Source organism: Pleurodeles waltl, chromosome 9, assembly GCF_031143425.1.
Source record: "Pleurodeles waltl isolate 20211129_DDA chromosome 9, aPleWal1.hap1.20221129, whole genome shotgun sequence".
Lineage (NCBI taxonomy): Eukaryota > Metazoa > Chordata > Amphibia > Caudata > Salamandridae > Pleurodeles > Pleurodeles waltl.
This window is the reverse complement of record NC_090448.1, coordinates 555,458,791-555,481,414: the sequence shown is the minus strand read 5'-3', so window position 1 is coordinate 555,481,414 and position 22,624 is coordinate 555,458,791. Positions and strand designations below refer to the sequence as shown.

Here is a 22,624-nt window from a genome sequence, read left to right as displayed (position 1 = left end):
CTCTGAAGTTAGGAGGGACGGTCACTTTACCCGTTCTGTTTAACAAGATTTGTTGGTATAGGCAGACAGGCACACTCCTCCGAGTGAGGGACTGCTTGAGGGATTCTATTGAAAATGTGAGGAATCCACGGGTAGATGTATCCATCAGAAGAACAAGTTACTTACCTTCAGTAATGTTTTTGTTTCTGGTAGATACAGTAACTGTCTGTGGATTACGCACTGACCCACTCACCTCCCCATTGCTTTTCTGCATAGGGAGATTTTTATTTAAGTTTACAGCATGATGCTGCATTTTGTGATGTTGGTTTCACTTGTTCGCCTCAAAGGCATGAAAAAAATGGGGGGTAACTGATGCACACCGATGAGAGCCTCTTAATGGTCCATTGATGTCATGCGGAGCCACATGCAGAGCCATGGGCATTATGACTTCCTCATCGCCGTGGGAGGGCTGTGAAGAAAGATTTCAGTGGAAGGCTGGCACATTCAAAAGGTGAGGAATCCACAAGGCTGGCACATTCAAAAGGTGAGGAATCCACAGATAGATACTGTGTCCACCAGAAAAAGCATTTCCAAAGGTAGGTAATGTGTTGGACAAGCTCTTGGGAACTTGTTTGATGGAGCTGAAGAAGTAACCACCTCTTTCACTAGTTTAAGGAAATTGGGTTACTGGTTAAGGTGGTTTGAAACCATACTCGGGCAGCAACTGCAATTCTCTGTTAGGGTGAACTCACAAGCAACCTCAAATTAACGTGTGCTTGACCCTCTGGTAGCTAGGAACAAAAGCAGTCAGACTTAACTTGGCGGCAGTGTTTAAAGTATTCATACAGTACTTCAAACAGAAGTAGAGTGAAAAGAAAAATCTCACACCACATTAGAAAAATAGAGTACAAGCGAATGAATAATTTAAAACCAGAATGACAAAAATCCAATCAGTATAACAGAGATATGCAGCTTTAAAGGTTTCAGTGAGTATAGCTCCAAAAAGCACACCACGCCAATTGTTGTTATCTGGTCAGTTTGGACCGAGTCAAAGTCACAAGTTCAGACGAACAGCGATAGAGTGCAGGCCGGTTACAGGAACCCAGTTAGGCTTGCTGAACAAGAATACCATAAACAATGTTTGCGGATCACTGCAAAGGCCTTGCGTTGAGTTAGTCTGGCCGGCGTCGAGAGACCATCTACATGGAGCTTCGCTTTCATGACACAAAAAACTTGGAAGTACATCTCCAACTTTCTAAATACATTGCATCCTGCCCTCAGGTCTGTTCGGGGCCTATCCTAAGAGTGACTCACATGAATTAAAAAGGAAGGTTTGGTACTGATAAAGGGTTTATTTTGCCAGGGGAAAATGGTAGTTTTAAACTGCTCACGCAGAATACAATGGTAGGCCTGAGACATATTTAAGGGGCTACTTAAGTAGGTGGCACAATAAGTTCTGCAGGTCTACTAGTAGCATTTAATTTACAGGTCCTGGTTACATGTAGTGCTACTTTACTAGTGGCTTACTAGTAAATTAAATGTGCCAATTTGGCATAAGCCAATTTTACCATCTTTAAAGAAGGGAGCATGAATAATGGAGGAGGAACGCAAAAAGTTTAGGGAACGGCCATGCTAAAGCTGATAGATCGAACACTAGTCTTGTGGGGAAGACTTTGTCTCCAAAGGATAGTTAGTAAATGCTTTGTTTAATTTCATTTGTTTAATTACTTGTATTGTTGGATTAATCAATCAAACAGGATTTGTAAATCGTGACTAATCACCCTCAAGGGTATCCAGGCGCTTGCAGATCTCAGCCGCTCATTCGAATAGCCAGGTCTTGAGGGCTCTACGGAATTCCAGATGAGAGGTGATGGCCTGGAGATGTGTGGGGAGGCTGATCAGGTTTTTGCTGAAATGTGGGAGAAGGCATGTCCTCCACTTCTGCTTTGGTGGGTGTGTGGCGTGTGAGCATGTGATAAGGAGGCTGTGCGTAGTCTTCTTGACTGTTGGTGGAAATTCATCCAGTGGTTAATATAGTGGGTCCTTGGTTGTGTGGAGTTTTGCGTGTGTGGGTTAGCAGCTTGATATGGTGTCCTCTTGGATTGAGAAGATTTTTGTGGGAGAGTTTTGATATTTCTCTCGATTGTGTGGAATTAAAGGCCCTGGGATACACTTAATAGTATCTGATGCTACTTGGTTTAAGTAATAGTTGTAGGACTTAATTTTCTCATTACAGGAAGTCCTTTAGGATAAAAACTCATTTGTGGAATTTTCACCAAGCTTATAAGTTATTAAGACCCGATGTACAGAGTGAATGGCACTATTTGTTCTTCAAGAGTTCTGACTATGTGTTTGCTTTCATTAATCTCTTTAGGGTAACATGGCAATCGTATTCGATTTTAATGTTTTCCATTTTGTAGTGCAAGATTCATTTCTGCATTTAGTGCACTTCTTCTCAACTATATTGGTAAGATTATCAACCATTGACTGGGAGAGTATAATCAAAGGGTGCAATATCTCCCAGAGAAGATCAGTTGGTTAGCCATTCATGTGAAGATTTTTATTCCTTGCTTTGCACTTTATTTAGAGAGGTGAGTTGAGGTGTTCAGCCCATTTGAGTAAGGCAAAGTCCCCTAAATATGTGTTCTGCTATGACATATAATTGTACATTGATACTTTACACTTTCCTCTACTGTAACTTCCTGGAAGCAGTAATGAATGGAACAAAGCTTGCAACTGCTTCATAATATATATATTGCCCTCTTTATGTGGCATATGCTGGAATAACCATTAAATATTATGGGTGTGTTCAGTCTTTTTTGACATCATAGCGTTATACTGAGATTTGTATTTAGGAACCTTTGATCCCTTAAGGTATTATGGTATTATCCCTTCAAGTCCATCAGTGTGGTCAGAATAGTCCTTGTCCATCTTAAATTTAGATAAATACTGTCCCAAATCCTGCTTGTCCATAATTGAAGAACCATGATAGCAGGGACTGCTGTGAGCTCCAGATTTGAATACACAATCGGCATACACAATTATGTTATCTGAGTTACAAGGAGAGCGGAATAGCAGGGCAAGCATTATCTTAGGTTTGATTTATGTTTTCAGAGTTGAATATGCTCAGTGAACTGCACTGTGTGCCAGATGGAGAAACATTTAAACTGAAAGAAGTTCTCATGACCACCATGAATGCTGATGGCGTAGTGTTAAAATCCAAAATGCAGAGTCCAAGTAGGCTTTCCAAAAAACTTATTGGAGAACAGCACAGTACCAGCCTGCAGCCCTGGCAAATAACTCTCAATTGTTCATCATTCTAGAGCCAGAACTCATATAGCAGACACTCGCATGAGAGATGAGTTGGAAGAAAACAATTCCTTAAAACAACATGCATAAAATGTATATGTGTACAACACAGTTTTTCTCTTAAACAAATGAACAAACAGTCACATGAAGACTACAAACCTAACAGAAAGGAGGAGAACAAGGGGTCCACATATATCAACTACAGACAACAGTCAAAACACATAACACTACACAAAATCAACACATTTGCCCGAGGCTTCCTGTCTTAATTGGTTTGCTCAACCCTTGAAGCCACACTTCCGGACAGGCGGAGACATTTCTATGCCACACTCGCATACAGCCACTTGTCTGACATTCCAAACTTTGCCATCCTGTGTGACTACACTGTTCCTGTTGACCTTAACCACTCTCATATTATTAGCAAACCTGGAATCACTTTTGGCCAAAACCCCTGACTTACGGGTCCTGACCCAATCTCCTACCATAATTTCAGGTTCCTTGACTTCCCGTTTGGCATCAAATGCACCCTCGGCCTTCTCCTGTTTCTCTTCCACTCTTGGGTCTACTTACTCATTCACCCTAACCTCTTCCTTTCCTGTCTGCTTTCTCTTGAAACACCAGGAACACAGCTTAAAGACTGGATCACTCCCTTTAAGCAGTTTAGACATACTGACTCTTGTGGTGGTATGTGGAGTGAAGTGCTATGACTACAACTTTTTCCCTCAGTTTGTCTTTCCATTCCCTGCCAAAACTGCATGGTCACAAAATGTTCTCCTTCAACACAAACTTATACTTTTCCTCCTGTCCATTACTTTGAGCTTTTTATGAAGCAGTGGTCACTTGGCCAATGTTACAGTACCTGAGGAGGCTTCCCATCTCGTGTGACCTCAACTGCACACCATTATCAGTGATAAGGACTTCAGGATAGCCCTCCCGAGGAAATAGCTCTATGAAAAACTCAGTTACCTCTGCAGTAGTAATTCGGGGAAACCAATTTCACTTCAGGCCATTTAGAGTGATAGTCCACTAAAACCATGGCAAACCTACACTTCTGCAGTAAAGAGTTGAATGGTCCTGAAACATCAAAGCTTTTCTTCTGCCATGGAAACTCAGGCCATTCCACAGGACACAAAGGAGCTGGTAGCACTCTAAACATATTTTCTCTATTGGCACATACTTCACTCTCCCCTACAACACTATAAACTACTTTATCAAGACCCGGCCACCAAAATGTAGTTTTTATCGACGTTTTCATAGATGACATTCTCAAATATCCCTTGTGGGCTAAGGACAGTATGTGATCCTGTAAACTAGCAGGTGGTATACACTTCCCTTCCTTGAACAACATATCACTTTCCACCTCCAGCTCTCCAGAAATCTTCCAAAATGGAAATACTTTGGCCAAGATTTCTTTCCTCTTTGGCCTCCATTCCTTTACATTCTTCACAACAAATTACCTTCTACAGCAACTTTCCACATCTCTTCATCCACTCCTTCAAATTCTCCAGACATCACATCATAAATGCTGGCTATCACCTCTGCATCATTCACTTCATCAACATTTTCTTTGTTTTCGCACTAATCTGGATAAACAGTCCGCAGTGGCATTGCTGTTTCCAGGCTCATATTTCACTTTCAAATTATATTCCTGGAGTCTAGACATTAATCTTAACATGCATGCCACAGTTGTGCACCCTTCACAACATTCCTCCAAGTGGCTTGTGATGTGTTCTTAAGGTGAAGCGAGAGCCCCAAACATAATTTTGGAAATGCTCCATGGCCCACATACATGCTAACAATTCCTTCTCTGTCACAGCATATCGTCTCTCAGTATCACTCAAGGTGCAAATGCCACATTCCATTCATTCCTCTCCACCACAAATCTGTGACAACACAATTCCCACACCATACAAACTAGCATCTACTGTAATAATGCATCCTTTATTTACCCAGAAAGGTTTCAAAATAGGTGCTCCCACAATCTCTGATTTGACTAAGTCAAATGCTTGTTGCTGTTTTTCTGACAACATAAACTCCACATTTCTTCTGATCAGGTCCCTTTATGGTTTCATTTTGGCAACAAAATCTCTATTGAATTTACTCTAATATTCACAGACACCTGCACCTTCCTTAGACAAAGTATATCCCAGATATTCTACTGACTTATGGAAAAACTTACATTTACTTTCTTTCAGCGTCAAGCCATGCTTCCTCAACACCGCACATACTTCCTTTACATGCTGTAGGTGTTCCTGCTATTTTTGGGGTAAAATCAAAATATCATCTTGAAAGCACTTTTAGTATTCCATGCCCTTGAAAATGTGGAACATTGCCCTTTAGAACACACATGCCGCCGCCACAAGGACAGATGGCATCCTCCTAAACTGAAAGAAGCCTTGTGGAGTGATAAATGCAGTCCAACACTTAGAATCCTCAGCCAACTCAATTTGATGATAGGCATTCCATAGATCGAGTGTGGAAAATATTGTAACACCCTCCAATATGCTCACCACTCTGTTGATATTCGGCATCAGCTTGGAGTCGGTCTCAATGCCAGCTTTGAGTGCCCTGAGATTTCTACATAACTCATTCTCATGAGCCTTAAGTGCCAAAACTGTGGGTGACACCCACTCAGAGGATTCAACCTATTCAATGATCCCCTCCCTCACACATTATATCATCCAGTATGTTCTTCAATTTATCCCTTGCGTTAATTAGTAGCCCTCCAAGCTTCTGTATAATTGGTAGTGCCCTTTGCTTAAGTTTAATATGGTGAGCTGAGCATAACCCTGCAATTTACCTAATTTCTCAAGCAAAACTATCAGGTTCGTTCACCACTAATACTGGCTATTTGTTAGGCGGATTCAACATAATGCCCAATTTTCACTGATCCCTCCATCCTACAACATATACTCAGTTTTCCTCTACATATAATTTAATGTGCGCTTCCCTTACTTTGAATGTTATAAGTAACTCAGTTTAACCCCTCATATTGATGGTGGATCTGTTAAATCTCTGGGCCACAATCTCTGACTCTTTCAAGTCATCTTGAGTCTTGACATCATCAAACTTCCCTGCAAAATATTGCTAGGTAATTATAGTCCAGGGAGACCCCGAATCAGCCATGAGCACCAGATCTTTGTTAAGAATATGAACAATGCCCTCGGGAGGATTACTAAACTCCCCTTTCTCCTCCTCCTCTTCATGAGTGCTCATGGGTAATACTATCCCCGTTTTCATCTTACGGTTAATCTCTCCACCACAAACACATTTCACACGACAGCTCCCTCACACACGTTGCCCTACCCTTGGACTGAGAAGCTGTTTTCTTTTTTTCATCTTTGCATACCAGTGCAAAATGTCCTATCTGCCCACATTTGTTGAACACTTTCCAGTGGCAGGACATTGAGCTAATGAAGCTAAGTGACTAAAGCTGCCACATCTATTATAAGTAATAGTCTTGTCATATTTTCTTCCTGCTTGATCATTTCTACGCACACAACAATCCCTAGCAAAACACACTTCTTCCATCACATTTGCATTGCTATTGCTACTATCCATCACAGACTTCATCCATTTCTTGCACCTCTCAATTGCTTTAGCAGTAGTAAGGGCATCTTTCAGTTTTTGGTTTCCCATTACCCCCAATTGTTCTTGTATCTTCTTATATTTTACATTAACAATTATTTGATGCCTCATCATTTTGTCAGTAATATTGCCAAAATTACAGTGGATAGACAGTGCCCTCAAGGATGTGAGGAATTCATCAAAGGATTCTCCTTCACGTTGAGCCCTATTATAGAACTTTAACCTGTTCAAGGCCACACTGGAAGTAGGGGTAAACCTATATTCCATTTGCAATAAAGCTTTTTCTAACGCTTTGAGATCTTCTGTCTGAGAAACAACCTATGGTAAAGTCTTAAAAGTCGGATGTCCTTTCGAGCCTAAAAAATGAAGTAATTTTTTTTTCTCTTTCAGCCCCATCCTATCCCCGTCAGTGGCCTTCATATATGTTAAAAACTCCTCCTTCTATCGTGCCCAAGATATAGGAGGATCACCCTTGTTTTGTAAGAACTTAGAGGTTCAAACTGCATTATCACAACAAAATAATCTAAAACGAGATAAGACACCTTTGCACCACGGTCCTTGTGGGTTCTTCATGCGCCTGTAGAGCCACTTCTAGTGTGTTAGGGGAAATGAACAGCCAGCACTGCAGCACTAAATCTTCTGTGGCATTGCGCAGTTGTGCGCATTGGCGGGATAAACAGAGACAAAATCAGCCATCAGTCGTTAAAATGATATTCAGCTGTGCGCATCAGTGCTGTGATGTGAAGTAGCTGAGAAGCTGTGCCCAACGGCATTGAAATTCCTTTGCGCGCCTGATTTAAGATGGCATTGGGTTGCTATGGCAATAAGCATCAGAGTGCATGAACGTGTCCTCGTGTAGCAATATGTGAGCGAGTCCTAACCGTATGTGTCACGCTCACAAACGGTTAACAGAACTGCTCCGCTCCATGGCAACAGCTCTTTGTTGTTTCCCTCAGCATCATCAAACATGAAAGCTCTGCTTCTTGACTGTAGCTCTTTACTGGTGGTACGGACACTTTGGCACAGAGTCGGCATGGAACAGAGAGCAAGCTTGTCCTCAACTCAAAAAATGCAAAGGTTACAATAAACCTGGCTGTTGTCCCGGTGCTTACAAAACCAAATGTAGATGCAGGCACTTCAAGTGATCCAGATAAATGGCACAGTGTCCACAATTATTAAGTGAATTATTTTCTAAAAACACAGCAGTTGCTTAGTAAATCGTTAAAAGTCTCAGGAATAATCCAAGAAGACTGCACTACTCCTGTGGTGGTTAATTAGGCAGAAAGTACATCTTCTCCTCTTATTTAAGGCTTAAATCATCTTTCACAAAAATGACTTGCACTGGCAACGCGTTTGAACCATAACGGTCTTCGTCTTTGGCCCAAGTCATTACAGAGGCCCCCCCCCCCCCATGAAACATATACCATTAATCATCATAGACATAGAAAAAATCTTCAGTAAATCCTGTAAGTAATTTTAAACGACCCCAATTGTGAATATATCACCTGACACATTTTAAGCACATACACAAGTAATTCCACTTGGGACTTGGGCCAAAGAAGAAGACCGTTATGGTTGAAATGCGTTGCCAGTGCAAGACGAGAGAGATATATTATACCACATAGCCTTGTATATCTTAAAAAAATAATCAAGCTCGTCCTACTCTGAGTCAATGTATATCCAACCAAAATATATGGCTTAAGACTCAGGGTTAAGAACTCCATATATTAATTACATTGAATTAGAACTGACTAAATTGGGAGTAACTAAATGATATGATTTCTCTTCAAGAAGTCAAAAAGGTCTTATGAAAGAGATGAAAATTAACTTTTTAAACTCTGTTGAAAATTGAAGTAGACTGGAGTGTACTATAACATCTGGAAAGTCTGTTTTATAGTCTGGTTTGACAGGGCAGCTGTCGATTGACAATTTAATGAGCATCACTAGAGAGATACTTTGGCTCCACCCACATGTTGGGAGCAAGGAGTACATGTTTTAATTCAGCAGAAGTTGTGCTTCCACCAAAAAGTGCTCGCCCTTCACTCAACTGTGTGTTCATTTAGTTTATTTATCCAGCTAGCTGAGCTTGAACTTTCAAGGGTATACACGTGGCATTGCAGTGCTGTAAAAGTGTCTTGGATTACTAGATAATTTATGGTGTTTGTTTTTCTCTGGTGGCAGCACAGATGGGAGGAGGATAGTCATTAACCTACAAGGATTTTTAGGTCTGGGTTGACAGTGCATCTTTCACTATGCCTTTTAACCTAAACCAATATTATCTCACACTTCCCTTCTTCCACACAAATACATATTCCTTCCCATTCTGTTTAGTTGCAGTGCTTCACGTTGCAATGTGACATTCCTTTAAAGCCAGACCTATTGGGATTTCTAATGCTTGTTCCATTTATGAAGAGCCAATGGATTGTATGATGCTTAACTGAGATCGGTGACTGGGGTTTCTCTTTCTTAACACACCATTTCCTGTTGCAACTGCTTTCGGTGCTTAATGCTTGTTTCCTAGACATTAAACTGTGCAGGTTTATGTACTACTAAAATCTGTCAGAGGAAACAAACGAGTGTTTATTGTTTTTATTTTGTCCTTTGGTAGCATACCATTTAGGAAGTATTGTTTACCTGTGCTAATTGTAGAGTCTATAAGGTTGATAATCCAAGTGCTTTAGTAGGGCCATAGTGATGCACTGCAGTGTGTTTCAGTGTCATTTAGTTCTACACACGATTCAAAGAGATGATTGTATGGTTTACTGAACTGGAGTGCATTCTACCAGAGTCTTTATTATCTCTTTATCTTTACAATGTGTGCATATATGGGTTTTGCTATGCAGAACGTTGTAGTGCCAGTGCCATCGTTTCTCTATGGGGGAACTATGCAGGTACTATTCTGGTTAGGTCATTTTTCTTCCACAAAGTGTCAATATCTACTAGTAAATAAACCAAGAAAACTATGTTATTTTCTCTTTCAGTTGATGCAGAGATCGTTTCTATTGACAATTTCAACAAGTCTCCTCCAAAGAGAGGCCTGGTTGTGGGGATAACGTTCATTAAGGTATGTTCTGTACCCTCTCATACCACATTTGTTTGTTGCATATTGACCAGAGACCCAATAGTCTCACATGCCATAGCATATTACTTTCAGGCAGAGGACAGCATTTGGAAATGATGGATGTGGTTTGTGTGAACTGTTTCCTGTAACAAAAAGCAGGTCTTGGGTGGCAGGGCAGGCCAGAAGAGTGTGAGCAGCCATTTAGGTTTAGACCTACCCTTAAGAATGTTGTACCATAGTATTCCATGTTCAAGAAGACCCACAGCAGGATCTATACAAATCTGATTCAATTTAGATTTTTCCAGAGCTGCGATAGAGATGCAGGCATATCTAGTCTGTGGAATTTGAGTAGTATGTAACTGCCTGTAAGTGCCAGTGCATTTTAGGAGTTTTAAAAATCCATGTCAGAGGGGCGTCTGGGCAGAAAAGCCCTTGCCTTCTTATCAAAATGCATGATAGGAATAGTACCTAAGTGAAACCGGGCAGGTACAGTTTACGAGGGTCTGCTGTGGCGAGGAGTTTTGTTTATTACCCTCCTACAGGTCCAGCTGACAAACAAAGAAGGGTGGAAAAAGTGGCTGATGGTTCTAAATATTTGTGTTTTTTCTCTGCGATGGGCAGTCATTCTCCATCTTGCAGTGTTTGCACTCATCTGAAGATAAATCTAAGGAGAGATGCCCCAAAGGTGATTGTGAACAATTTTGGGTCAGCATTTGTTTATGTTTACCTTCGCTATTGCAAAAATTGTCAACAGAATGTTTGCAAACGTGAACATTCATTAGCAAAAAATAAGAGGTAGCATGGTAGTTGGATTACCATGGAATTGAGGTGTCTGATTGCCAATGGAAGATTCTAGGCCTGTTCACAAGAGTATGGAGGCTTTTTAGCAATTGCTGAGCCCCTCTTCTTTTGACCCCGCCAGCTCAGCTTTCTGGCTGTGGAGACCAGGCTAACACAGGGAACTGTAGCGAGTGCGTTTAACAAAATAGCAGGAGGAGTGCGCTGTGACAAATACAAGTACTTTTCAATGAAAGTCTTAGTGTCGTTTAAGGAAACCTGTCTGTGGTACTTATGCAGTCACTTGTTTGGTGTTCACCAGTTACCAGCAGTCAGTACTAATTGCTAAAGTGACTATGAACGTGGAGTTGGAATGGGGCATTCAGGCTGATCAGAAGTAGGCCATGATGATCATAATTTGTGGACGCCCAGTATATCAGGAAGGAGCTTCTGCGGTTGAGCCATAAGCCTGTGTAGTCACTTTCAGTGGTGACTTGGATTTGTCTCTGTCTTTGCTCAATGCATCAACTATGAAGTGCAAACTTTCCTTGTCTGATTGTCTCTTTTTCCCGGCTGTTGTTAACTCTAGCTTCTTTAGATGCTTTCCTAGGCTCCTCTGCCATTGAGGGGTACAGTGTGCTTCCATTGAAGGTGGAAGGTTGAGACTTCCAAAGAGGTCACATCCATAAAGTGCAAAATGGTTTCAAGGTCCGCTGGATCCATGTATTCTAATATGTTCCGTGTACGGTAATGCCCATTGTAGCTGATTTTAAGAGACAGTGTTTAATGTCTTCAGAATCCAACGTGTGTTCGGAGTGTAAGGAAGCATCTCCTGAAAGCATTTGTTTTCAAAGATAGACTGCAGAGACATGACTGAGATAACCATACAGCATAATGGACTGCTGGTAGAATAGGTTGGACACATGCAGGAAACCCATGATGATTGGCCAGGGTGGATTAAAACTGGATATGATGCTTGGTTGTATTCTGCAGGTCCTCTAGATTTCCAGAATTTCTGCAAGGTAACGTTTCAGCAGCTTGCATATTATGTCCTCCAGCAATCCAAACCTGTTATCTTCATTGGGTTTGCTTGCGAGTGCCCTAAAATATGATATTGCCTCAAATGAAACGGTCTTCCAGTTCCATGGTCTTGAGCTTCATCACCTGTATGTCTGGTCTCCAGCTCGGTCATTGATTCTTGATTCCATTTTGGCTATTCTTTTTTCTGTAATATTGAGCAGGCACGGCTCCTTCGTATTGGCAGAGGAGCGTGGCCCTCCACCAGCTGCAACCACTGCAAATCCATTTGCATTGAAAGGATAATAAACTCTGTTTATTATCGTTTCCATGTAAAAGGGGCAGGATATTGGGGGTGACGAGCTGAGGGGAGTGCACTGTGCACTCCCCCCAGAGCGCATGTGTGTTTGGCCGGCCGTCTCTGGCCTGCCAACACACATGCGCACAGGGCTCTCTCCCTGTGAGAGAGCCTGCACACTCTCCCAGTCTGCCTGGGAACGCCCTGGCTGGGCGCTCCCAGCCAATCCTGACGCTGCTCTGAGCAGCGTTAGGATTGGCGCAGGGCAGACTGGGAGACTGTGCCTGCAGCAGTGACGGGAGAGGAGCGTGGCACATTAGCAAAGCAGCTAAGTTTCTTTTTTTTATTTTATTATTTTGTAATTATTTTTTTCCCCCGCCGTATGCACCGTCTGCAAGCCTCCCCCTCCCCCCCCCCCCCCCCCCCCACACCCTCCTGATATTGAGGCAAGAATGGAGGCATGCAAGGCCTGACTGCATGGACTTTACATCCTCTGAGTCATCCGACAATCTATTTCCGGGTGAAGGATCCTGTGTTTGAGAGTTCAGCCATGGGTGTTTCAGGCATGACTGCGGAGGAACTAGCTATACTCTGTTCTGTGACTTGTGCTTGTTCCCTGGGTTGTTTTGATGGCGAACACCAGTATTTAATGCACCGGATTAGAGGATGTACCAGTGTGGAGGCCAGCGTGTGTGTATGCACAGGTGGAAAGTAATTCAAGCCACCCTATACAGATGGAAAACTCCCAGTCTTATACATTGATGCTAGTTTCTTCGGGTTGTGGGGTGTGAAGGTTTTATCACACTGGGCTTAATTTGAGCTGGTGGTTGCAGGTGACTCTCACCAGCACTGATTTGTGGTCACTGGCACTTATTTCTAGTCCTCAGACTTTAACTCAGAACAAGAGGGGTAAAGGCAGAGAAGAGGGAAAAAGGAGGAAGAGTAAGACTGAAAAGCATAGACAAACAGAGAAAGTAGACAATAAAAACAAAAAACAACCTGCAGGGATGAAATAGAGACAGGAAGTGTAAGGTGGTGGACGAAGAAGGAATGAGGTGGAATGAAGGCTAGACAGCCTGATTCATCAACTCCAATATTCCACAGCTCTGGCTATGGGCCTCCAAGAAAAACTTTGAGAACGAGAAAGTAATATTTACAGATTAAGCACTGGGCAAGTTTCCAAGATTAAGTCCATCAAGAGTGAGTGACACGAGTGCGCTGTGACACATGGGAGTACAGTCCAATGAAAGTCATAGTGTCGTACGAGGAGGCCTGTTTTTGTGGTACTTATGCAGTTCAATTGTTGTGGTTCACCACTTACCAGCAGTCCGTACTATGGTGTAGGACTCGGCAGGTACATTATAGGCATCGGTGTGGAATTTAGTGAAATATCTACTTGTCCATGGGACAGGTTGCTTCAAAAAACTACTTGTCTTGTAAAAAATCCACTTGTCCCTTTGGTGCCACGTAGTGCGGTGATAAATAATGGCATCAGTCTCATTATAAAAGAGCTCTTATAATAATCTCCCCTATTAAACCAGGGCTCATACCTTAGTAGGATTTGAATTCTAGCAATTTCCACATTTTACCACCTTCCCACAGATCTAAGTGCTGGGGCTGGAGGTAGTGTTAGGCAGCAGTTCCAGGGTTGGAATGCACCTTAGAGTCTGTGCAAATCTGCTAACTTGCATGTTTTAGGGGTTTTCACCAGCTCTTCTTTAATCATTCCCCATACTAAGAAAGGTTGGAAATGTACTTCAGAAGTTAAACTTCTTCCATGGTTGGGGAAAAAGTGGTTGAAGGGAAAGCAAACTTGTAAAAGCTCAACAGAGTTTTGCAAGAGCAAGTCTACACATGCATATTGGCTCATGCTTAAATGCAGTTCACAAATATTTTCTAGGAATGCGATCTCCTGTCCTACGTCTGTAAATTATTGTGAATTCATGAAAGGTGTAAATCTGCACTACTGCAAGGGCGCATGTCATGGGTGCACATTTGTGAATGTATTTAAGAATCTGGCCCCTAATTAGGCTTTTAGCTACCCAAGACCATTTGTCTTTATTAAAATGATGTCTCTCTCTTTCTCTGTCTCAATAAACTGGCTTCACTCTGAGATACAGCATCCTGCTCTTTCACAAGAAGCATATCAGTCCACAAAGTAGTTTTGTTCAGTGTGAGAGACTACTGTGGCAATGTGTGCTTATTGAATCCAAAAAATATATATATTTTTCACCAATGTTTGTTATATTGGTGAGGGCCTGGCAGCTCCTACAGCAATAGAATTTTATAAAAACCATGTCAAAACAAGACATTTATTGACAAAACCAAGAGCTGACAACCAATGTCAGACCTATTGGCTTTGCCAGTCATTGTTTATTTTCACATTTATCATAATCTTATTGAAAATGGTTGCACTGATTTTCCATTATGAATATTTTTGGGGTATGCAGGCATGCATCAACACACTTTAGTAAATGATGCGTGAGATAAAAAAGGTACCTAAAATTTCACAGCAGTTTAGCAAAACATGTTTTCCCAGTTGCGTTTTATTGAGAACATTTAAGTTGAAAGCAAAGACCCATCAATCTTGCTTTTGAGCTTCTGCACATATCTGCATCTAATCAGAGGGCATTCTGGAAGCATTATTCATAGTCATATTGTTAAACTTTGCAAACATATGTACACATTTTTATACTAGGACCACTGTCAGCAGTGCAGTCTAAGCTTACAACATTTCCTTATAGAGCTCTCCCTTATAATAAAGGCTTTGCATTAATGAACCATGAATTCAGGTTTAAGCAGAATTACCTCATGGACACAAATATTACCTTTACTGCAGACAGTGCCCTTCCTTGATCCATAATGTGGTACTGTAAACTGGCAGCCCAAGGGTTTGTACTCTAAGGGGTTGGGCCTACGTGTCCCAAGGGCAAAATAAACATGAAAACCTGTTGTCCTTGACCCCACAAAATATGTCCTGGGAGTTGGGCTGGAGGAATTCCACATTTCATATGCATGTGCTAGATCCCATTGAAATCGGGGTGAGTCAGTCCAGGGTGGGTGAGGGAGGAGAGATGAACACTCCTGGAAGCAAAGACCAGGTGTAAGGGGAAAGTAACACTCACTGGGAGTAGCGAAGATGCAGCAGGTCGGGTCACTCCAGAAGCACACAGATATATAGGAAATGTCAGTGTAGTACGGTAGGTCAGGATTAGTTTTCCGTGGGACCCAGAAGAGCCTCCGTTCATATGGCCTCAGAAATGTTATATGTCCCAGAGCAATTTCTACAGCGGCTATGTAGAGGTCATTCATATAGCTCTTGTTAACTGGAATCACATGCCTCTGATCGTCGGGTCCCTGGAAGTCATATGCCACCCCTGTTTCATATTAAGGAGACCACTAAGATGAAAGCTGTGGTTTTCACTAAGTGTTGTTGAGGTAGTCTTGGCCTTATGCCCATCTTTCGCACTGTTGTGCCTTTGTCATCCTGGGGTGCTGGGTTGCAGTACGGCGGTAAACCTGGTGGTCCAAGCGTGGATGAGGGAGCAGTATGCTTGGCGACGTTTATGAGCTGCAGAGCCAACTGATGCTCCTTTCCTCACCTCTGTGATTTAAAGTGGCAGAAGTACACTTGTCCCATACATTAGTAGGAGCTGTGTGACGTCACCAACAAGAACCGCTGATGTTCACAGGGCGGTCCAGGACCATGTCACCGAGTCAAAGTGGATTGCTGGGCTTTCTCATCAAATGTGGTGACTCCAACGATCTAATTTGCGGATGTGTAGATTTGGCAGCATCAGACTTCCAGGATGCCTTAGTGGAATGGCACAGTGAGGTCAGACAGGGTTCAACAGGAATCTGCCATCACCATGGCCAATGGAGTGCATTTTCTCTCCCTTCATGTACAGCTTTGATGGCGGGAGCTGCCACCCATTCATATCTTCAAATAGTGAAGAAAGTAACCCTGCCCCAACAGGCTTATGACCTGGTGCATGGGCTGGTCCCCTGGTTCCTCTAGAGAGCAGCCATTTTGCCATGGCCAAGCTCTGTCTACCTGATTTCTCCATTCTTAAGGAACACCAATGTTATGAAGACCCTTACATGCAGTTTGATGTATCACTTAGGATCAGGTACCCCTCAAAGTGTTCCGGAATGGGAAAAATATAAGAGAACAAGACAAAAGACAAATTGCAGGCATGAAACAGCTGCACAGATAGTTGAGAACTTTAAAACAAGCTTTTCGTTTAACACAGTTTTAATTGCATGTACTATTTATTTTTTCCATTTTTTTATTACCCCAAATAGCGAGCCTTTTCCTCTATTAGCTTTCACCTGCTGAAATGTAACAGCTTTATGCATCAGGTAATTAGTGGGTGTGATAAACAATGCAACACCTATAATTGTAACCCTTACACGGGTATGTGTTTGTGCAAGGATTGAAGATTACCAGGGCGCTTTTGTTGATTCCTTAAGAGTGCCTAGCCTCATTACCAGCTACTTGATCAGCTTTCTTAGTTCTGTTGAATGGAGACAAACCTTGTTGCTTGATGAAATCTTCCCCCTGTGATGCCCCTTGCTCCTATGTGTCGGCTCCCAAGATGATGCTGTCTGCCACCAAAAAAGTTAGTTAAACACATATCTCTGCCAGTTGTGAATCAATGTATTGAAAGACTGATATTTGTGGTTCTATTGATGTATAGTCTCGGTTGGTCCTTTCCTTAGCCCACCCATGTCCGAATATAGGGATGTTTAGACATGCTGGCTGTAGGTAATGATTCGTGTCTTTGCTGCACCCAAAGCATTCAGCCTCGCATGTAAGTTTTGCCATTTCCAGTGCTACTTACTCCAATTACTCTGGCATCCATTATTGTTCCAGACTTGAAGATCACACATTTAAAATTGATTCTGTGATTTGAGGTTTCACTTGAATTTTGGTCAACTTGTCACAGAGCTGTGCAAGAAAGTTGCATTGTGTATATAAAGTGGCATATTAAAACATGGTAGACACTAAATTCATTGCTTTACCAACTTGTTTAAATACGGATGTTAATTATGATAATTTAAGAAATGGATCTCAGTGGCGTTTGAATCAGGTTAATTTTTGTTCAGCTCATGTTGGTATTGCATCAGATGTAGGTACAGTAATTGGCACACTTTTTAGGTCTCAGCCTAACAGACAGCATAGTTGTCTGTTATGCAAAAGACATCTTGTGGAGATTCAGAAAGTTGACTTAGGAATGCATTCTGCCCGTTGCTTGCCATTGGCTTTGTGGTTTGTAATTCACGTTTTCTTTCATTCAATTTGCTGTCTTTTTTAGCTTTAGGCTCCCCATCATGAGTTCGTACCTCTCCATGTAAAGGCGTGTTTAAATTATTCTTCCACAAACTCGTTTTCTTAAATAAACAGGCCTGTAAATCTTGTTATTATCTCGACTGATTTGCTGGGCATTCAAAGACCGAGGTCAAATTTCAGGCGCTGTCTTCCGAGGGTGCTTGCACTTTTTTTGTTATTGAAGCTTTCCTCCTCCTCCTCTTCTTGCTAAGGGACCTCCGTGTCTGCTCTGCTACTTCTGGGATCGGATATTCACATCTGCCAAAACATGATAGCTCCAGAAATGTCTGTAGTGCCTGAAGTTAAAGCATGGACTGGGAGCTCCACGTTTACTCATTCCAAGTTGTTTGGGCAGCGCTGTGGTCGCAGTATTGCTACCCCTAGCTTTGTCAGAATGCAAAGAGATAACTTTATCCAGTGCGCAGTTCCATAACTGGCACACATGTTTTGCTTGAGGGAAATATTTGTTGCATGTTTATTGACTACACAGATTCGGTTTACGTGTGGCCCATCCGGATGTCAGCAGTGAGTTAAAGTAAAACTACTGACGCCCATCCCAATACAGCATAAAATGTGCCACTTGTAACCAATATTTGTTATTCATTTTTTAAAGCATCATCAAAATGTAAAGCACTCCCACCATTCCAACAGTTTGATTTACAACTCATTAAATGTAAAAGAGCACCAACCTTCCCAACATTTAATTTAATTCAGTCTCTGACTATTTGGACCGAATAATGCCAGTCTTCACAGCTGCCTGGAAAGCACAAGTGTCATGATTTGAATGGTGCGGGTGCAGTGACACAGGGACAAAAAGTGCGAGGAAATCCACTGAACACAGACTATTGCTATATTTTACTTTCAACAAGCAATCACAACTGCAGTTACCTTGTAGACAAATAGGGTCATATTTTGAGTTGTGCATCAGGTGCAGTGGCACAGGGGCCAAAAGCTCAAGGAAACCCACTGAACACCGATTATTGCTATATTTTACTACTAAATAAGTAGTCACAAATGCAATAACCTTGAGGTCACTAAGGTTACGATTTGAATAGTGCAGCAAGTGCAGGGGCATACGGGCCAAAAGGACTAGGAAAACCACTGAAAAACAATTATTGCTATATTTTACTACTAAACAAGCAGTCCCAAGTGCAGTTACGTTGCAGGGGCTAGGGTCATGATTTGAATGGTGCAGCAAGTGCAGTGGAGCAGGAGCCAAAATGTCTAGGAAACCCATGATTTGAATGGTGCAGCAGGTTCAGAGGCACACGGGCCAAAAGATGTAGGAAACCTATTGAACACCGATTATTGCTGTATTTTACTACTAAACAAGCAGTCACAAGTAAAAAGAAAAAAAAACGCTACAACGCAGCCAAAACCTGGCTGTGTCAAAAAGCTTTTTATCTTTACTTTCAGCCATTTGCAACGTGGCTAAAAAACATTGGCTTAGCCGATAGATCTCGCATAGGCATGACCTATTGGATTTGCCAATGCTTGTATAATAGGCAGTACACTGTTGCACTGTTTGCTCAGTGCCAGGTTACAAACATTAACAGATCTGATTTCAAGTCATTGATGTCTGGGAAATGCACATTGCCACTCGTGGAGTGACGTATTTGGGCATAGCTTTGCTGTGGTATGCTCTTCCAAAGAAGAAGGTAATTGTTTTTTATGAGGGCAGAATATCACAAATATTAAATGTGAAGGTTAAAACCAACATGTGCATGCACTCCACCCTCAGCGCACCTGCACCTCATGCCCACTCCTTTCTTTATATTGAGGACATTGCCCTTAGGTTATGATTTATAGATGTACTGCTGCATTGTCTATAGAGCACAAGTCGAAGGTAGACACAGGAAGATGGCATCTACCCACTTTTTTCACATGAACGAAGACACAGTCTACCCTGCCAAGAGTTTGTGCCTCACAGAAATATGATGTCTGTCCCGGTGTAATATTTCAGACACCACACCGGGACATATTCAGCAGCACCTGCACATTGTCTGCTTTCATTACAAAGAGCAACATGCGGGTGGATTTATCAAATTCCAGATGGGCCCATTACAAAGGCCGAAGTTAAGGGGTCATCAAGCTTCCTTTTGCTGGAGTTTCATGACTGGGGAACCATCGGGAGCCTCACACCAAGATGCAATGAAGGGGAAACAAAGGCACACAGTTTATCACTTCACATGTAGTTAAGAGAGGCAAACTTTTGACTTTGTTCAGTCCGTGTATATAAGACATATCCATGGACTGTAAGGATGTCAGATCTGTTGGTCTGTCCCAGTAACACAAATACCAATCTAAATACCACTACTTTGTTTTTCTTTTGTAGCGATCTAGTGCTACTCATCTAAATACACAATGTCAGAGCACTTAAAATCACACGTACACAATATACTTTGACAATAAATCATGTGTGTATAACTCCTTGTACAGGATGTGTTACATATGACAGTGAGAGGTATTAGGTGTAGGAGCCACATGCCCTTCATAGCTCACTGTGCTATATTAGAAGGATTAGAATTTATTAACTTCAAGTAACAAAATGATCTCTGTGTTAAAAGCGGTAACCCTTCGCATAAAATAAAAATCTGTAATTTGTGTGTTACATAATGTGCTCTGCAGGAGACCTATTAATCCTCTATGTTCTGTGATTTAAAACTGTGACTAGACAAAACACAGATTGCTCTAGAAAATACGTTTACATCCAGAGTTGTCCTACCATTATTATTATTCCCTGAGATTTACTGGGCACACAAAGATCTCTGCAGCAGGTGTATTAACCTCATATTTAAAAATTCAGACTTTGCAAACAATTAAGCAGAACTGATTATACAGTGTGTCTCCTTGTTGCCAATTTCTTTTTGATACGGTTTTTAAAAATAAATGTATAAGTTGAAGCCCAGATTTTGCATCAGGGTTTCGTCACTTTATTGGCACACTGTCAATGCAAAATCTCGTTTGTTAAATATTGAAATGCACTCAAATGTTTTCATGATAGACCTGCTAAACATATGTGTGAGGTCTTAGGATCTAATGTAATTTCTTGTGAGGTCATGGGCTGTGATGCCACTTCCTGTGATGCCATGTCACGTGATGTCACATACACTGATGCCAAGCGCCATGTCACTTGAATTCAGCCTATCCTAGTTAGTCCCCCCACCCCTTTTGTAGGACTTGTGGATTGGTTGTGTTTAAGCGTGGAGTTATTTATTTCGACTCCATACTCTCTCTTTATTTGTAACTGCTTCTTTAGGTGTAGTAAGAATATGAGGTCTGTTTCATGGTTTAGTATTCATGGATGCTCCAGCTGCCCTTCAGCTGATTGGCCGAACGAAGTTGGGTGTTATTTCTTTTTTGTGGCATGGAGCACATTCTGCAACCCTATCAGCCATGAGTTTTTGTGTCATATCAGGAGTCCACCACAAATGTTACAATGTGGTTCTCCCTTTGGGCAGCTTGGGAAGCTGTTATCAGAGTACTTTCATTCCAGTTTTCCCCCGTGTGGCCAGCAGGTAGCACAGAATTTGCGTATGATTTCCAAATAAATAAAGAAATTACAGTGGGGCAGATCCACAAATGCATTTATGAATAATGGTATTAGTATTACGGAGTGCTTTTGTATGCACTCTTAAATGCCTTTATGATTTGTCCCTGAAACCTCCAGCTCCCTACTAGTAAACGTTGAGAGAGGCATTTCTCTTTGTATTAATTAAATATTTATATGGCTCTAAGATTGCCATTTTTACATATTTTGAGGATAGTTCCCACGAGCATGTAAGAGTGCTACAGGAAATCTCATTTATATACATGCTTTTAAGAATATGCCCCAATATTCTTTGTAGGTGGCAATTTTTTGTAGACTGCACAATATTCGTCATTTACAGAGTCCCTCCAGCTCCATAGGTGTTTGGGTTTGGCAGTGTAGTGTGAGACATTTCTGTGGAGAACTGGGCTTACTGCCCACATTCTAAGCCTTTTTCAATTTGCATACAGACCAGCTGACCAGTAAAGGGCAATGAAATAAATAAATCACTCCTTTTAACAACTGACTGCAACCGCTTTGTGAAGTCAACAAGTTAACAGGTATGAATTTGTGCCCTTATTTATAGTGTGCTTTCTGATTGAGCACGAGATTCTAGAAATTATTGATTGTGTTTTAGTCATTTGAGAGCCCCATCAAACCAGGTGGCATGGTCGCTTGCAAGAAACCCTAACACATAGGCCCGAGGAAGACGGGAATGGCTGCATGCTAGTAGATATCCCTGATCCAAGCACATGCCACTCAATTATTCATTTTGTATAGTGCCAATCAAAAATTATTGAGTGGCAAAATTTCCCTACTTTGGATGTGAAAGGAAGGTACACGTTTTAGGAAATTATTAGAGACCTAATTAACGTAGCAAATGCAGAATTCAGTGACTTCGTTCCACCCCTATCCTTCCCTTCAGATTATGGGAACTGACCTTTCACCAATGTTTCTTTGTATATTGTACATGCCGGAATGTAGTTGTTAGTAAATAAACCATGTGCCCATGTTCGTGTGTCTCACTGTCACTGCAAAATGGTTGTCTGAGGCGTTACATGATCCTAAAGTTGAAAGCATGCATTAAAACATGTTGTCATACCTGCAGGCAATATAAGTCAGATTACGGTTTGCAAAAATTGCTTTCAGAGGCTATATACTCTTAATTATCTTTTATATCTGAAACTTTTGTGAATAAGGAAGAAACTGCCCAAATAGGAGTTGGATAAGATTGGTAAAACATTTAAAAGTAAGGTTACTTTAAAAAAATACCATGATTCATTTCTACATTCGTGCGAGTAGTTGAGCCTCAGTGACTGCATTTGAAAACAAAGACGAAATAAGCTTTGGTTGGTACATTTTGAAAGGAATCTTTAAAAAGGTAAATTAACTGCTCTCAGCACTTTTTTTGTGAGGTAATGCCTTTGTTTGCCATCTCTGCGATACCCTGGAAGATCGCCTTCATTGGCAACCACACTCGTGTCCCGTGGCAGCCTTTATGTTGTAATGTATTTAAGATGACGAGGTTCATTGTTGCGTTATGTCATCGACCATTCTGTTATGTGGTGTTGATACTGCGAGTTACTCTGCCGAGCTGACTGCCCCGACCCACACACACTCCAGTGTCTCCAGTAAAGTGTATCTCTGTACTTTGCACCTACCTATGGTAAGCATGCTTAGAGTTTATTCTTTTACACACGCAGAGAAGTGAGATCTGCCCCGTCCATGCACTTC

General features: G+C 41.7%; 1 protein-coding gene across 1 annotated transcript in view; it reads left to right on the top strand.

Annotated features, from left to right (window-relative positions):
* The window catches only part of KPTN (kaptin, actin binding protein), a 152,138-nt gene that overhangs the window by 13,701 nt on the left and 115,813 nt on the right, over window positions 1-22,624 (top strand). Inside the window, exon 2 of the mRNA XM_069207497.1 lies at window positions 9,858-9,940. Within this exon, the coding sequence (XP_069063598.1) occupies window positions 9,858-9,940 (83 nt within the window). The remainder of the gene's footprint in view (window positions 1-9,857; window positions 9,941-22,624) is intronic.